The 19218-nt window shown below is 35.5% G+C and overlaps 1 protein-coding gene across 2 annotated transcripts in view; it reads right to left on the bottom strand.

Moving 5' to 3' along the window:
* PLOD2 (procollagen-lysine,2-oxoglutarate 5-dioxygenase 2) overlaps positions 1-19218 on the bottom strand; it is a 101115-nt gene that overhangs the window by 37796 nt on the left and 44101 nt on the right. For both annotated transcript variants that reach the window (XM_045503378.1, XM_045503379.1), the window contains exons 3-5: positions 16840-16976; positions 4200-4363; positions 642-754 (exon numbers count right to left, since the gene is read on the bottom strand). In XM_045503378.1, coding sequence (XP_045359334.1) covers positions 642-754; positions 4200-4363; positions 16840-16976 — 414 coding nt within the window. The remainder of the gene's footprint in view (positions 1-641; positions 755-4199; positions 4364-16839; positions 16977-19218) is intronic.

Below are 19218 nucleotides of genomic sequence, written 5' to 3'. Positions count from 1 at the left end.
ACAGCTCAGGACCTGAAGCCTGCTTCGGATTCTGTGTCTCCCTGTCTGCCCCTCCTCTGCTCGTGCTCTGTCTCTCTCTCTCTCTCTCTCAAAAACAAATAAACATTTAAAAAATTTTTAAAAAACTTGTTTCCAGTAACAGCACCCACAAATTATATAAATTCAGTACATTTTAGAACGATTATGTTACCTATGGTGAATTTATGAAACATTAACTTACATTATGTAAATATACTAACAATTTTCTAAAATTAGAGAACTTTGGTTTTACTTTTCTCCAAAGTTTCATTTAAATCAATCTCAGGAATATTCTCTTTAGGGTCCATACCAGACAGCTATTGTTCCCTGCATTCCTCCTCCTTAATAATAGAAATCCGATTTTTTAATAGGACACTTACACTTGAAACAAAGGACAACATTTTCTTTGCATATTATGCGTAGCCACATAAATATGTTCTGGTCAAAGAAAAGTAACAGAAAGTTTTTTCTAGAAAGATTATTTAAAAAGAGGTAATGTAACTCAGATGGCCCCTTATTTACCATTCTGTCTGTTAACTGCCTAGAACATGGATACAATGGCTAGAGCTCCAGTAGACATCTTAAATAAGGAGGTTATATTAAAAATGCAAGCTATTACATACCCTCTTTAGTGGATCAATGTAAATTTTAGTGTAAAAGAGCTGATCATCATCATTATCCTGGAGATTCCACTGCTGGACTATACGGTTGATATATGGAGCATAGCCAATAAATCCTGCAATATAACAGAGAGAGATTAGAGAATTTAGTAATCAAAGACCAAAACTGGTTTCTATTAATTCCATTCATCAGTTGCACAGAGGTGTAAATCCATCAGGCCTAATACTTAGGTTAGAATTTTACAGATTACCATGGAAGAAATGAGTTATTGAGCATCCTTTGTTTTATATATAAACTACGAGAGTGAGTTTTTACCAACTGCAAATCAAAGACTTTTTTTGAATAAACACATTCCCAAAATTAATCGACACAAGAGAGGGAATAATGTTTTCCAAGGCTCCTAAGGGAAAAAGTTACTAGGAAAAGAACAGAAGAAGACAGAATTTTCTTCCTGACCTTCTAAAATGATCTTTCTTGGATCCTTTGGAGAGGATTCACTGTTTCTGGAAAAAAAAAATCTCTACTATGGTGATTTAATGTCAGTGCAGGATGCTAACAAAATCAAAGGAATGTTGGAAATGTCACTGCCTGCAAACATGTCAAAGAAATTTTATATCTAGGACATTTTGGGAATTTTTCCTTTACTTGAACTGGTCAGAATTGTACCTGCTAAACCATTTTCTGGCTAGATTTTTTATGTCACAGTCTGGAGAAAGGAAGTCTAAAATTGGATTGTTCCCCTTGGCCTTCGAGCATAAGCATTAAATTTGCCAATAACAGTTGTCTATAAAAGACACAGACAACAGTATCATTTTTCCCCTGTTTGAATCTTCCTCTGAATTTCAGAAACGTAGCCAAGCTGTTATGTTTCATTGACCTGCAATACTTTTAAAAAGGGACGAAAGTTACTCTTGTGAACTGAAAGAAAACCTAATTTTTTACCCTCAAAATTAAAATTTCCTCATAGGAATAAAAGAATGAAAAGTGGGGCGCCTGGGTGGCGCAGTCGGTTAAGCGTCCGACTTCAGCCAGGTCACGATCTCGCGGTCCGGGAGTTCGAGCCCCGCGTCAGGCTCTGGGCTGATGGCTCAGAGCCTGGAGCCTGTTTCCGATTCTGTGTCTCCCTCTCTCTCTGCCCCTCCCCCGTTCATGCTCTGTGTCTCTCTGTCCCAAAAATAAATAAACATTGAAAAAAAAAATTAAAAAAAAAAAAAAAAAAAAAGAATGAAAAGAAATAGGTCCAGAAAAATTACTGTTATCTACAGAAATCAAGAGAAAATGAAAACATGCTTAAACCAATCACTGGTTGCTCCTCATTTGTTATTTTTATCAAATTAAAAAAATCTTAAAACACTGAAATATAGTCATTTTTTTAATTCCTATTACCAATATACTATAATGAAAAATATGTCCAAGTAATGGCATATGACATTTTCCAATAGTTTATATTACTCTTTTTCAAAATTTATGTTTCCTTATCCTTTTTATAAATCCCATTCAAAAATGAAGAGAAATTTCATCTATTTTCATAGTATGTGATATATATTTTATATGATTTATATTTTCCTATTAAATTTCCATATTATTTCAAACCAATAAAGTTTATAATATTCTGAAATCTTCCTGATAAGGAAACATGTTTTCTTTCCATAATTTTTTAAAACTAAATTATATAATCATAAACGAAACTCATGTCCCTTAAATAACTCTCAATAGTCCATTCATGAAATTATATAATATTTTACTGAATATATTTAGATTTTCTAGCATCTCTTTAATAATTATGACTACAGAAAGCATACAAATCATGTTTTGATCTCTTTCCCACTTAAAAACACCTTTTCCTTAATTAAACCTTCTCACAAAGGTACTCACTTGCTGGGTTTTTGCTGTTTCCACAGCACTGTGCATCTGTCTGAAATTTAGATTCTTAAACACATATACTCCATCTAGATGAATTTCGCCATCTCAGTGAATCATTACATAATTTGTATATAAATTACATCTAGATGTTTGACTATATATATGTTTAGAAAAATTAATAAATATAAAATAATTTATTTTATAATTAATTTATATATAATATAATTTTATAATTATTTTATAATATAAGCAGAGTCCCTCAGCTAAGTGGTTTTTACACTATATAGGACTTCAGACAAGTTAAAAGCCAGCCATATGCAACTGACAGGCTGACAGTTTGGGGGTGCAAGTGGCACCAATCCATAATTGAGGGTTAAGACAAAGAAGTAAAAGTTGGGAAACAATCTTAGGGAGAGGCTTTGTCAGTGCATAAAATATAAATCTAAGAAGGAAAGACTACTAAGGTAATGAGGTCAAGTGACTAACATGAGAAAACCTAGGTTGTAACTTGATTATGGAAGTAAAATCCAAAGGTGGTAGATAGATTAGGAGAAAAATAAAATGGTCAAGAAATCCCCGTAACTATGAACTGCAGTTGGACTGAGATGGAGAGAAAAAGTGAGCTGAAACTAGGCAGTGCAAACTGGAATTTAAGGTGTCAGAAGCACAATATTTATATGGGCTGACAAAATTCCAAGGCATAACTATGGGAATAGATTGCATAAAATACATTGCAGGTAAATAGAGCTGGAATTGAGGCATCCCAGAGAAAGTAAATTACTTGCGAAAGGTTTCATTGCCATAAATGCCTTGATCAGAGCCTAGAATCCAAAAACGCTGCTGCTGCTACATCAAGTAGGACTTAACCTGAACTAAATAGTATCAGTTATGTACATGTGAATCATCCAAAAAAAATTTGTTTTCCCAACGTGGCTTGGAACTTTCACCGAACTTATTTCTCTAACATGTCTCCCATCCTATTTGGTTATGTCTTCTGGTCATATGTTTATATTAATCTCAGTCTAAGGAAAACATTTTGGAGTCATCATAATGTCCAAAGTCAAGTTTATTATTTTTTTTTTAAAGGAAAGGGAAAATGTGATAATTTGTTCCTTTAATCCATGGTGGAGTAGCTAATGCAGCACTTTACATCCACTCAGTGTTGAACCTTTTTGACTAGTGATTTCAAGGCAAAATCATTCATTTACTCTGATATATTTAAAACATAGATAGAATTAAGTAATGCCTATATTTTATAGCTCCATGATTATAGCTTACACTTTTTCCTAAGTAAGGGAACTTACTTAGAACTTATTAGATAAACCCATTATCTAATAGCCAGAAAATTGTCAATGAAACTATAATCAGACCAGAATCCATGCTGTTTTTCCTTGAACAACTGAATGTCTCTAGGAGAAGTCACTTAAATTTGGGGAACATAGGTTTTCCCACTTATATTCTGGAAATAATAACATTTACACGGCTTAGTTCTGTTAGGAGCATCATATGATATAATACATGGAAAATATTTTGTTAACTAAAACACACCATGGATTCTAAGCTGATACAATTTTTCATAGTAATAAGAAGATAATGGTTCATGTCTATAGTTACCTATACAAAAAAAAAGGTTGTTTCATCAATATTTATAATTTTCTATGACTAGCATTTAACTTCTCTGCCAGTATCTTACCCACCTCCCGAATTCAGGTAGCGTTTCCCAAAGTGCACAATGGGATACTTGTCTGCTAGTCTTTTGTCTGGCCACAGAATTCCATCGGCTGCAAAGACCACTTTATGGTTTGACTTATGGAACTTTTTTAGAACTTCTTCTGGACCACCAGCAAATATGACATCAAAGCTGTTTAATGAGGGGGGGAAGAAGTTTTAAAATACACTTGTCAGAATTTAGGCATGTAAACCAAGAAATAGTCACTAATAAAAATCAGAATTTAGAATCCAACATAAGATTAATACCAACTATTTACAGAATATTCCAATTTTCCTTCAATTTAAATTATATGGGTTATACTAAATTATTAATGTTTACATCACATCAGCAGATGAAGTCCAAATAAAGACAATGTTTTTTAGCACCAGTCTTGATACATTTTTTCAATAATCACATATTCCCAAAATCAAAATGCTCAATCAGTATTCAAAGGTTAAAAAAATCAATAACTTGGGGTGCCTGGATGGCTCATTTGGTTAAGCACCCAACTCCTGATTTCGGCTCAGGTCATGATCTCATCATGGTTCATGAATTCAAGCCCTGAGTCAGGCTCTGTGCGTCAGCACAGAGCCTGCTTGGGATTCTCTGTCTCCCTCTCTCTCTGCCCCTTCCCTGCTTGATCTCTCTCTCAAAATAAAAAAATAAACACTTCCTAAAAAGTCAATAACTAACTATATATAACAATAATATAGACATAGTCATTGACAGAAGCTGCCATTGTAACTGTCTAATGTTTCGATTTAATTTGTATCCAACCATTATCATTTCTGAAGATTTCATTATCTTTGATAAAATGTGTTCGACTACTAAAAATCACCATCATAAATTTATATTTAAATCGCTATTTAGCCTAAATCCTAAAATAAAAGTGTTAGACAAGTGCATCTTTTTTTAAAAAATTGTTTAATGTTTGTTTATTTTTGAGAGAGACAGAGTGTCTGCCTCTGCATAGCTTTAAAAAGATGCACTTGTCTCTGCATCTTTTAAAGCTCAATAAAATTGAAAAAAAGTATCTAAAAATTGACACTATAGGGCACCTGGGTGGCTCAGTTGGTTAAGCATCTGACTTTGGCTCATTTCATGATCTCACGGTTCACGGGTTCAAGTCCCGCATCGGGCTCTGTGCTGACAGCTCGGAGCCTGGAGCCTGCTTAAGATTCTGTGTCTCCCTGTCTCTCTCTGCCCCTCCCCCACTCACGTGCTTGCTCTCGCTCTCACTCTCTCTCAAAATAAATAAACATTTAAAAAGTTTTTTTTAATTGACAATATAATGTCAATGGTTTCACTGAGTTTTCTGAGGACATTATTGCTCATTGTTCATTCACAGAGTAACAATGACTTAACAAAACATGAAGTGTAAAAGCCACAACCAGATATGCTTCCACTCTGCAATAAATTCTTTATCCTTGTTACAACCATAAATTCTTTTGCATCATTTTTTTTCACATCAGAGAACTTCAAGACCAAAAGTTTCCAAAGATGATAATTTAATGACCTAATATCCCAGGTAGTAAACAGTAAGAACAAACTAATGCTCCTGAATTCAGCACCAAGTGTTCCCAACAGCCAATGGTGCAGATACACTGCTGTGATATCTGAATGGAGGAGTAAGGAGACTATTCCACATGCTTTTCCCAGCCAGACTTGCTCTCAAAAAGCCTGGTAATATGCCAAGGCTGTAGTAATGCATCAGGCAACATTTAATAACTTTTTATATAGGAGTTATTTTGTAAAACAAGCCACAGGATTCCTCATCTCTATAAAAATAAAACCCCGTGAAGTTTTGAAAATTATTTTAGAGGGGCACCTGGGTGGCTCGGTTAAGTGGCCGACTCTTGGTTTTGGCTCAGGTCATGATCTCAAAGTTTGTGGGTTTGAGCTCCAGGCTGAGCTCTGAGCTGACACTGCAGAGCCTGCTTGGGATTTTCTGTCTCTCCCTCTCTCTCTGCCCCTCCCCCACTTGTGCTCTATCTGTCTCTCTCAAAATAAATAAATAAATTTTACAAAAATTTACTTTAGCAAGAATAGTGTAAGTTTATACTTGTGGCAGAGGTGCTAACTGACCCTCATATACATTCCCCAGCCTTTATTTCAATAATGGAATCCCCCTGTGTTAACTGGGCACATGGTCACCTTATTAAAGACTACTCTGAAGCTAGATGTGGGCACATGTCTAAGTCTGTCCAGCGGAATGTGAGTGGAACCGGTGTGCTTCTGTAATCTCCAGATCCTGTACTTTAAAAAGGAAGTTGCTGGGGCGCCTGGGTGGCGCAGTCGGTTAAGCGTCCGACTTCAGCCAGGTCATGATCTCGCGGTCCGTGAGTTCGAGCCCCGCGTCAGGCTCTGAGCTGATGGCTCAGAGCCTGGAGCCTGTTTCCGATTCTGTGTCTCCCTCTCTCTCTGCCCCTCCCCCGTTCATGCTCTGTCTCTCTCTGTCCCAAAAATAAATAAACGTTGAAAAAACACACCAAAAAAAAAAAAAAAAAGGAAGTTGCCTTCCCTCTGTTCCTTTCCTGTCTTTACCCTTCATGGTGAACTACACTTTACAAGTAAAAAGTACTCGACATACACAAACCCTCACCAGATAGTACACTTCTGAGTCTTAAACAAAACTAAACACATGAGAGTTAAAATGTTACTAATGTGCAACTACACTTAGTAAGTTTTTTAGTGAAATTTTTTAGCCAAGTTTTTTAGAAAGAAAAAATAAGGTTGGGATCAGAGACGTAGACTACTTCTTTTCATTTTTATATTGTTCTAGAAAATTTAAATTTTATGATTTGCTACAGAAAATATCATCTCAAAATTAAAACTTATCTATATATATACCTTTCCATACATGGCTTCTTCTTTCTTCCAGAATCAATAGGCAAGCTTCTGCTAATACTATTAATAACATAATCATAAAGGGACTCAGAGCATACAGTTTGAAGTCTTCTAGTTGTGTGTCTAATTTCAGCTCTGCCATGTGCTAAGTAACCTTAGACAAGCTACGTAAATTCTTAATGCTTTAATTTATGTATAAAATGGAGGAGGGGGGCAGTACCTATCTCATCAAGTTACTGAAAAAAAAATTAAGAACAACTCATGGCATGTTATAAGCACTCAATAAAGTTAAAAATTAACATTATTGTCACTAGATGAAAGGGGCTGTAATAACGGGAGAGGCAAGAGGAAAACTCACTTTTAAGTTCATACCAATCTGTAGTTTATAATAATTTTATTTTTATATACACATATGTTAAGATAAATTTTAAATCAGAATACATGTGTTCTGACTAAAACCTCAAACTATCTTCTCCCTGCCTGTTGATTGAAAAAGCTGAATTAATCTAACTGTACAAAATAATATTTATAAAAATATATCTATTTCCTCTTTTTCTTATAAATAAGTACAACTTAGTTCCTCAGCATGACCACTTTAGATTTGACCACTAATCCTATCTTACTTTCCTGAAGTAGGAAAGAAGACCAGTGTCATGGGTAATTCAGCCACGAGAGGCAAGACAAATAAATCAAACCTTCTGAGACACAGACTGCCCTTCAAGTTGCAGAAGACTCCCAACACATTGCCTAGAGATGGAAAAAAGGGATTATTATGTCAGAGAATCACATGATTGGGAGACTTGGGCCAACGGATTCAGAAATTTTGTAGGTAGCATCACATCTTCAGAGGTAGAAATGCACATTTGGAAAGTGAATATTTTCTGTCTTTATAAACCTGGTGAAGACTATAGTATCTATACCATCTATCTGAAACTATTAGCAGAATCCAGTAGCTTGAAAGGGAGTTGTAGCAACTTCTACTTTTATGATTTAGTAGTTGATAAGCAAGCATTACCTTTATAACACAAAATAATTATTTTCAGCTTATTTATTTATTTATTTTGAGAGAGACAGACACAGCCTGAGTCAGGGAGGGGCAGAGAGAGGGAGAGAGAATCCCAAGCAAGTTCCACAATGGCAGCACAGAGACCGATGCAAGGCTCAAACTCACGAACCATGACATTGTGACCTGAGCTGAAACCAAAAAGAGTTGGACACAACTGACTGAGCCACCCGGGCACCCCCCAAAAATAATTATTTTAAAGCAAAATGTAAAGGCAAAGATTATGTTCACACAATTGAAGTGAGAATTTAACTCTGAATAAAAATTTAAGGTAGCTAAAACTTTCCCATTTTATTTTAGTGGCATTATTTCCATGTTTAAGGATTTTAGAACAGTTCTCTGAATTGATTTAAAACTTTTCAAATGGCAAGAAAGTTTTTCTACTTAAAATTACGTTGGCCACAACAACCCAAATAATCAGATTTTTTTAAATGCACAACGGTCATAAAAATAATTCTCACAGGAATTTGGTCCATTTAAATACGAAAAATAAAATAAAATTTTCCATAGTTAACTGTGGTAAATATTCCTGGGTCCTGCAAAAAGCATAAGGTCCCACCTTATGTGGTCATACTGAGTTCTCTAACAGACATGTCAGCATTCTATCTCTAACAGGTCATTCAAACTTTTACAAGTGTTTGCCCTTCTGTGTTCCCTGTTTCTGTGGCACCATCAACCACACAGTCGCCCAAGCTGAAAATCTTTCATCCAGCCTTACCTCCTCCCTTGCTATGCCCTCTCGAATCAAATATTTCACCAAATCCTATTGACTCCATCTACTTAATCTATTTAGCATTCAAATCTTCTCCACCCTTTCTAGAAGACACTGGACTAGATTAATTCCAAAACCCTACAAGCCTCTGCGTTACCTATCTCCTCACTTCTGATAAGGACTCACGGACAAACTCTCCTGAAAATCATTCTGTGCTAGTCCCCAGGCTGGATCAGTAGTTCACAACTAGGTCTAAAGCAGGACTCTGCAAATATTTACTATCTAGCCTTTTACAGAAAATAATTTTGGCTTTGAGGGCAATATGGTCTCCGTTGCAAGGACTCGATTCTGCGGTTGTAGTGCAAAAGCAGCCAGAAACAATGACCATAGCTGTGTTCCAATAAAACTATTCATAAAAACAAGCAGTGGTCTGGCCCCTGGCTTACCAGCACCTGGCCTACAGAGTAAAGTCTAAAAGAATCAGCGTCACAATAAGTTTCCACTAAGTAACCTGTTCCGAAACCAAACTGAACCATTTGATCTGTCATTCGCGTATTTTCTCAAGATGTTTCCATCTGCTTGGCACATCTTCTCCCAATCGGGTCCAAACCATTCCCATTTCAAATCTCACCTCCTTTAAAAACTTCCAGTTGATTCACCTAAATAGAAGAGACCCTTTCCTTCCTTTTAGTTCCCACAGATCTTTTCCCTTCTCATTTCATGAAACATTTTATTTCTTCCCCTTCACACTGGGACTGCCTATCTTATACTAGACTGCCTATTCTTTCTTCATATGCCAGATCCACACCGTTGTTCACCTGTGTATTCCTCTAGCTTTGTATCTGGGAGACAGTCAATAAATATTTGTTGAACAAATGAATAAACACATGAATGAATGAGTCATCCCAAGTCTTAGTAAGAAGCAAAAGCTACTGGGTAGCCAGAAAAGAAAGCAATAGGAGTGTTCCCTAATTTTATTTGTTCCTCCTGAATACAACGCTTTCTTCATCATCATGGACATACGCTTAAGCCAAAAGTTATAAGCATTCAATCTCTTACCAGCTAGTCTAATGAAACCAAAGCACACAAGGAGCAACGCACCTGGTACCTCTGTCTTTAATCATGTCCTCATCTTAAATACCTGTCTGTATTTTCATAGATAATACTGCAAACTGATGCTACGAGATCACTCCTTCTCTCTCTCTCTCCCCTCACAAAAAAAAGTTAAAATGTCAACCAGGAGATGTCTGGCTGGCTCAGTTGGTACAGCTTATGACTCCTGATCTCAGGTTCATTCGTGAGTTCGAATCCCACATTGGGTATGGAGACTATTTAAAAAGAATGAATGAATGAATGAATGAATGAATGAATGAATATTTTTAACAATGTCAACCCTGTTGAACTTGCAAAATAAATTACAATAAAATCATAGTATAAAATGATAGATACATTTTACTATAGGAATTTTGAAGGAAAGGGTAGGAATTAGCTCTTCTTAAAAAGCAGGTACTCTTTTAAAAAACAAATAATTCTGGGAGCATTTTCCTTCAAATGGTATCTACTTTCATTTCCTGTACAGTATTCTTACTGAGGCTGGGTAGAGGCAGGAGTCAGTCAGGACACTGCTTAGCTGGAGAGTCATTTTCTCCAGACTGTTTCCTGAGAACGGCTAGGAGTAACACCTAACAGAGAAGGCAGCCAAGGTAGGAATGGTGGCAAGACATCAAAGTAGCTCAAGCTGCCATAGCTCGAGGCACCGTCACTCGCTTTTCTGGGTCAGTCTGCTTATTGCTAAAATCAGTAGTTAAAAGATGATTAAGTAAATGACAATTTTCCTTCTACTTTTAAATAATGCTTAAGTTTATCTCTGTAACGTTAGAACTTTCAAATCTGACACATACTTAGTACACAGCAAGTATTCACTAAATCAATGAGGGGGAAAAAGACTTAAAAATCGCCAACATTTATTATGCAGCTCCAGCATGCCAGATACAACATATACAGAGCTATGTATGGATAGAAAAATATACCCAGGGGACAAGATCTCTGTCCCACTCAGCACTTGCCGCCCCCCCCCCCTCCCCGCCCAACTCCAGTTCCAACCACACGACCAGCACTGTATTTTGCACATAACAGATACATGTTTACTCAAAAGAACAAACTTCAAGGAGTGGGCAATCTGGTTTGGGGAAAAATTATACATATGCATTATATATTATATATTATATATACAAACACATATAGTCAGGCAAGTTAGTGCATACAAGATTATACATATCAATCAAGAGACAGATGATATATACATATATATAAACATCCAATGCTTCTTTTGTGTACAATTTATTTCTTCCTCATTCCAACACACCAATTAATATACTCAGTACAAATTAACAAGAACATGTGAACAATCTGAAAAAACAAAAGTCACTCATTTCCTACATAATTCCTAAACATATTTCAGGCTATTCTGGGTAAGCCAGAAGACCGTGCAATATATTTACATGACAGCTAATGATTTTAATCTTTCCTTCAAAAAAGGAAAAAAGAAAAAAGCAATACTCAAACTAAGAACTCTGATGTATTTTGGCTTTCCTTCATACTAATATAATGAAATGTTGTCCATTGCTAATAACTAGGTTCTTTGTGTCTACACAATTAAATTGTCATCGCTGACAGGAAGGAGGAGTCCATCAAATAAATCTGCCGTAGTTGGTTAAAATTATAGCCATCATACTTGAAAAGCTTTGCTTTTAGAAAATTTTTTTTCTATCTTCTGAATAAACTATGTAAGACAATATAAAATGCAGGCATTTTATACATACTGGGTATGTAATGAGCTATGAAAAGTATAAAATCTTTATTTCATAGAATAAAGTAAGATAGGATCTGGTCATCTGTAGAATTAATACACATAATGATACTTATGACTTATATGACTTATATAAAATAATTTTATAAACAATTAGCAGAATGATATAATAAAACATAATCTTTGACAATTTTCTAAAAGTAAATGATTCTAAAAAGATTATGTCAACATGCAAGTTTTTCTGAAATCATATTATTTCTTCCAAATTAGATTTGTTCAGTTTTGTTTGCAGAATTAGCATAATATGAGAATTCTTTGAGCATGGGATCTGTGTTTCTCTCTTTTTTTTGCAGTGTTAACTTTAATGCCTAGACCATAGTTTGTACTCAAGACACGTGTACTAAATACAAAGTAAAAAAATCTGTCCACTTATCTTACTTTTTCAGCAAAATAATATTTAGTTAGGAGCCAAAGAAACAAACATTAGCTTACATGGGAAAGATCAGCAACAACAACATCATTATTTTCATGGCTTCTGACAATCAAAATTCATTTTTTTTAAATAATTGCAACCTTTGAGATCTAGAAAATTTGGACACTTCTTGGCCTTCGCCAATCGTTTTAGTATCTCCAAACGAATGAAGAAAATCTATCTTTAAAAGCAGTTTCAAAGTATCTACCATATTTCTTCTAAGATCTGTTTCTTGCTCTTTTAATGCCAGTTTCTGTTACCGGATATTTATCGATACCTTGCTGTTTACCCAGACAATATTTAAATCAGGTACAGCCCTCAGCCTCACTGTCTGGAAATAAGGACAATTACAAGTCAACATGCAAGGTACATGGAAGCTAGCAATATACAAGGGGTAAGGCATATATGTTAACAGAAAAGAATTTGTGACTAAGATTATTCCTGGATTTTCAGCCAGTGCCCTTTATCCTGGATCAATTTCCCAGGCCAGAGGCTTTACTTTATATTCATTTTAATTCTATATCAACTTTTGCGTTATAACAGTAACTACCATTCTAGTTTTTTAAATTCAATCTTCCTTACTGCAATCTTTAGTGAGTAAGAGCTTATAAACTGCAAAGTCAATTCCTTTATCTTACCTCAAAATCATTTAGTTAATCATCTTTAAACAAATACTTTAATGAACCAAGCAGTTTCTATATACCCAAATCCTTGGGTAGTTATTTTAATAGAGGAAATATTCCTTTGGGTGAGGCCAATAACCACCCCTGAATATGTCTTTTAAATATTTCATATATTAGGAGTCTTTCAAAATGTAGCCCATCAGCATTCTGATTAATGGCATTATATTCATCACCAAAAAACAGAAATTTATGCTCAGTCCAAATTCAAAACAAAGTAATTACATCACCTTTATTTCTAACAACTTTTCTTCTAAAGAATTTTCTCAAATGTATAAGAAAAAAATAAAACAAATCACTAAAGTTTTATTAGATACTGACACCCAAAATAGAATTCCACCACATGCGTATTCTGGGGTCTGGACTCTGGCTGGTTTATATTTTATTATATCCAGTACAGAGCAAACTTGTGGGGATCTTCAATTTGTATAACTCACAATAAAACACTTTTTGTTACTTACTGGCCTACATATTATTTAAAAAAAAATACTACCTACTATATAATAATAATTAGGCCTGACCATCTGTCTTCAATGTGACTGAAGTAAAAGAAATACATAATTTACAAGGTAATTCTAAAAGTAATGCAATGTACCTTGTATTAAAACTCAAAGTGCTCAGTTACTTTGATTAAGGTGAATTATAAAATCTTTATGGAATAATTTTTCTCCATATGGGAATGTGCAGCTATCAAGTTATAATATTTGTCCTCAAAATCTTCATGAGCCTAGTCCAAAAGAACTCATTGCACTCCGTCCATTAAAAGTTACCAAATTCATTATGATTGGAATTATCCATTACAATTATATTAAATAAATTCATCTAATCAAGGAGAGATGGTCAGCTTTACAAACCATCTAATTTATATTAACACACACACACACACACACACACACACACACACTCCAGCATCAAATAACTTGAAAAAAAGTTTATGGTACTTTCTCATATGGATAGCTTCAATTTTCATTTTAAGAACCCAAACCCTTGCCAAATACTTGTTTTTATCTAAATTAAATATGATAAATCTTTATATAGTACATTTATAAACATCTTGTCTCTAATTCTAAATTTTCATCCAAAAGTCAGTTTAGAATACATATTCCCATGGAAGCAGTGTTATAAAATTGTTCCCAAATTAATTCACAAGAGTGTGTCTAAACAAACACAAGGGATTATTTGGAGGTGTTAGAAATGCTCTAAAATTGAGAAGTGATGATAATTGCACAACTCTAAGATGACTAAAAATCATTGAATTTTACACTTAAAATGAGTGTATGTAATGGTATACAATTTATACCTGGAGAGAGGTTTTTTTGACAAAGCCTATCCAAACTATACAAACCATTAAGTACATAAATGTTTGTATGTTTTCATACAGTGGTGACCTATGCTTCCATAAAACAAATTATTACAGTTGAGTTGTCCTAAGGAAACGACCTAAGGGGCACCTGAATGGCTCACGTGGTTAAGTGTCTGACTCGATTTCGGCTCAGGTCAGGATCCCAGGATTATGGAATGGAGCCCTGCGTCAGGCTAGGTGCAGAGCGTGAAGCCTGCTTAAGACTCTCTCCTTCTCTCTCGGCCCCTCCCCCCACTATTGCTCTCTAATAAAAAAAAATATTTAAAAGAAAAGAAAACCACACAAGAAACAGGAATTTGATTTATAAAAAAATTAATAATTCTACCTTTCTGAATTCTACCTTTGACCAAAGGTAAACTTAATTAGAAGATTAGCAGTTTTGTTACAGAACGGGTATCCTAGTTCAAGTAATTTAAAAATAGCCTTATCCATTTCTCTCAGACCTTAGATTATGCATAATTTTCAACTATATTCATCACTCTGTCCATGACACTTTTTTTAAAGGGTGCTGTTTAAACAAATAAATAAGAGGAGAAAAAAGCTCTAACGTGGCAGCACCTGCCCATCCCTCTTTACCTCAGTTACTTTCTCATGATCCCTAGGCTCTTCCAGCAGAACAGACATGCTGGGTCAAGATAGAGAACATGTTACTGATTCTTCTCAGACAGTGGCTTGGCTGAGTTGGGTCTGCATATTTTCAGTTACCTGGCTGTTTTCACAGAGGAAAGTGTCAGAAATTTTGTCTGTTTGGTTCACTGATATATCCCAAACACTAACAGTGCCTGACACACAAGTCTTCCATTTAAAATGTTACTGTTGCCTTTTTGTCATGCTGGGTCTTAAAATATCATCTAAATAAATAAATGCAACTGCAGGCAGCTTTCAGATATCTAGAAGTATCCCTTTCCTTAAGAAAAACGAACTGGCACCTTATTAAACCAATTTTTCCCAAGGCTAAGTCCCGGATTGGGGGATGGGGGAGGTGGAGTGGGACAGGAGGGTAAAGGTAGAAGGAAAGAGGTTCTTCCGAAAACACAAAAGGAGGCTTAAGAACCTAAAACCATTACTGGCTCATATGTGGTAACTTGTACAAGGAGAATTTGCCTCGAAATGAAAATCAAAACGTACATGTGGCAAGTTCAAGCTGACCAAATTGGCTATTTGAAGTCCACCGTATTTTAAGTTTTTTTTTTTTTAATTTTTAAATGTTTATTCATTTTTGAGAGATGGAGAGAGAGCATGAGTGGGGGAGGGGCAGAGAGAGAAGGAGACAAACAGAATCTGAGGCAGGCTCCAGGCTCTGAGCTGTCAGCACAGAGCCCAATGCGAGGCTCAAACTAGCAAACCGCGAGATAAGGACCGGAGCCGAAGTTGTACGCTTAACCGACTGAACCACCCAGGCGCTCCTCCGCCATATTTTTAAACCAAAACATACTCAATATTTAATCTAAACAGTTATTGTGAGCTTTCTACTCTTTTCCAAAGGTAAATATATATATAATAATAGATTCTGTATAAAAATTCCCAGTATTCAAGCTGACACCAGCTATCCTACATCTCATGTTGTAAGAAGAGGTTAGCTATAAGCAGAACTTTATTTTTTTTCCTCCAAGATATTAAGGAAATTCTATGGGGCACCTGGGTGGCTCAGTTAGTTAAGCATCTGACTTTGGCTCAGATCATGATCTCTCGGTTCATGAGTTCGAGCCCCACATCTGGGTCTGTGCTGACAGCTCGGAGCCTGGAGCCTGCTTTGGATTCTGTGTCTCCCTCTCTCTATTCCTCCCCCGCTCATACTAGCTCGTTCTCTCTCACTCTCTCTCTCTCAGAAATAAAGAAACTTTAAAAAAAAAGGATATTAAGGAAATTCTAAAGAAGCAAGTAATGTAGACCCTCTCAAAACTTTTAATGGTTGATGGCAGCGGGACTTTATTATGTCTATTTTCATTTCAAAATTTATGCCTTTCTTATATACATATTTGTATGAAATACATTACTCTTACTTTTATCTGCAATAGTAATGGTTTGGGATTTTCAAACTGAGGAGGAGATTCAAATAAGCTTTCCTAAGTTAGAGGAGAAAATGCATGGGGATTTGAAATAAGCAATTAATGACCAAAACATAAAAATAAAAAGGTGAAGAAAATGGAAGAAAGAAAGTAGCAAACACTAATGACTCATGACAATTTGACATTACAAAAACATGTAGAAAGAAGGTAAAAGAGGACAATGGGCATTCCAAATCAAGGAGAAGGAAAATAAAACAGTATACAAAAAGATACTCACACACTGAAAAGGCTTTTCTTCCTTAAAAATAGACTTTATTATTTCTCACTTATAACTTTTCACGATCCGTTTCCTCCTGGTCAGCCAGGACCCACTGAGTTATTTCCCTCAACAGAAAACCTCAACATGATCTTTCTTCCATCTCAAGTCAGGATTAAAACACGGAATTCACAAAAATGCTAGCTCATGCTGTATTTTCTCATTGTGGCTTATGGTAAGTCATTAGATTTGATGCATTACACAACTATGTTAGATGATGGTTTTCTAATTATGAGTAAAATCTACTTTTTAAGTTAATGATTCCTTGTGAATAAAATAAAAATAATCTGCAAATATGAATTTCAACTTTTTAATAATAATGTAGACTTAAAAATTCGTAAGTTATTTCTCTTACCATTCAGTAAACAAAACAACCAAATCCTCTTGATTAGCATAATGTTCCATGACTTCTTTCATTAATCTCACTTTTTGGCCCCCTCCAATACTATTAATTCCAGCACCACCTCTCCACTCTTCTCCTTGACCAAGGACCTATAAATGAAATCAACATTTTGTCACTGAGCAAAACTCAAGTTATAGCAGTACCACAGAAGTCATCAGCAACTTGTACAATATTACACAGTATCCACTCTTCAAACATTTCACTAAATCACTAAATCATGATGCTACAGAGAAAAAAACACTTGATGCCTAGTTCAGGTCATGGTTCTTCAATGTTATCCATCCCATAAAATGTCATTCCTGATTTTACCATTTCAAAAGTAGAATCTAATCCAAGGAGGTCAAGGGGGTAAGGAGCACAGAAAATATTTCTCAAATCTTATTTCTACTTGTTCAGACTAAAGTGAACAAGAAAATACAGAAACTTCCCATAATGCTTTTCAATCTGACAGGAAATCTGTACGATGAACACCAAAGCCAAGTCCAGAAGGGTTTTGGACAGGACTCTTAAGTGATTTTCCTACTGAAGCAAGTCAGCTGTTCAAGGAAACACAGAGGGCATCAGGTCAGATGTCACCTTCTTTACTTTATAAAGTTCAAATTTACATTGCCCTCAAAAACTTAAGTCATTAATGCAAGGAATTGCCTAAGCACAATTAATCAGAGCTCAACTTGTAGCTGTTCTCCTCACCGTCTGCCTCAGCCTCAGCAGCTGTCTCCCATATTGGAAGTACACGGAACCACACCTGGCTGTGAGGGAGCAGCAAGTATAGGTTCCCCTCCGCCACACGCACCCTGAATTTTAATTCCATCACAAATTCTCATGTTCCCAAGATAATGATCTTACTAGGAGATTTGTGAAATTAAGGGAGAATGAAATTAAACACGAGAGAAAGGGTAAAATAAATTTAGAAAATAATTTTTTATAACAAGATAGGTAATAGACAAAACGGACTTTATTTCTTAATTTATTTATGTACTATTTTATTTATTTTCCCCATGATAAGGGTACACTTTAATCTCTATCCCCTATTTCCCCCACCCCTCACTCACCTCCCCTCTGGTAACCATCAGTTTGTTCTCTATACTTAAGAGTCTATTTCTTGGTTTGTCTTTCTCTCATTTTTATTTTTCCTTTGCTTATTTGTTTTGTTTTTTAAATTCTACATACGAGTGAGATCATATGGTATTTGTCTTTCTCTGACTAACTTATTCCTCTTAGCATTATATTCTCTAGCTCTATGTTGCTGCAAATGGCAAGATTTAATTCTTTCTTATGGATGAATAATATTCCATTCTATATAATTACCACACCTTCTTCATCCATTTATCTATCAATGGATACTGGGCTGTTTGGCTACTGTTACAGTTTGGCTACTGTAAATAATGCTTCTATAAACACAGAAGTACATGTATCTCTTTGAATTAGTGTTTTTGTATTTTGGGAGTAAACGCCCAGTAGTAGTGTATTTACTGGGTCATAAGGTAGTTCTATTTTTAATTTTTTGAGGAACCTTCACAGCATTTCTCACAGTGGCTATACCAGTTTGCATTCCAAGTTTACATTACAGTTTACCATGCAAGAGGATTCCTTTTTCTCCACATCATCCCCAACACTTAATGTTTTTGATTTTAGCCATTCTGACAGGTGTGAGGTGGTATTTCATTGTGGTTTTGAGCTGCATTTCTTTGATGATTAGTTATGTTGAACATCTTTTCATATGTCTGTTGGTCATCGGTATGTCTCATTTGGATAAATGTCTGTTCGTGACTTCGGCCAATTTTTTAATTGCATTATTTGTTTTTTGGGTGTTGAGCTGTATCAGTTCTTTATATATTTGAGACACTAACCCTTTATCAGATATATCATTTGCAAATATATTCTCCTATTCAGTAGGCTGCCTTTTAGTTTTGTTGCTTGTTAGAAAATAAACATTAGCTCCAACTTTGCTAAACAATGAACCAAATATAAACTCTGCTGGCAAAGTCCATGGGGCTCCCAGCCTCAGATTTCTAGTTATCACTTCATCACTGCACTCACTACTCTACTGCAGGTTGGGGATAAGTGCTAACAAGAAAACTCAAAACTGACATGTATCTGGATTCACACTGGGGCTAGTCTAGGAGAATTACTGGTCTGGTAGAACTATTAGTTTTTACCCTAAAAACTGGCCTCCTATGGCCCATGATTTGCTACACCTCCATTCCAAAACCCTCTGGGCTTCTCCAATACTGCACTAATACCAGGCCCAGCCATATCCAAGAGACTACTCTGTGCAGTGCACTATGCTAAGCTCTATTTTCCATTTTCTTTCCACTCTATCAGTAATGT

This window comes from Leopardus geoffroyi, chromosome C2 (genome assembly GCF_018350155.1).
Source record: "Leopardus geoffroyi isolate Oge1 chromosome C2, O.geoffroyi_Oge1_pat1.0, whole genome shotgun sequence".
Taxonomy (NCBI): domain Eukaryota; kingdom Metazoa; phylum Chordata; class Mammalia; order Carnivora; family Felidae; genus Leopardus; species Leopardus geoffroyi.
This window is presented reverse-complemented; position numbering and strand designations above follow the sequence as displayed.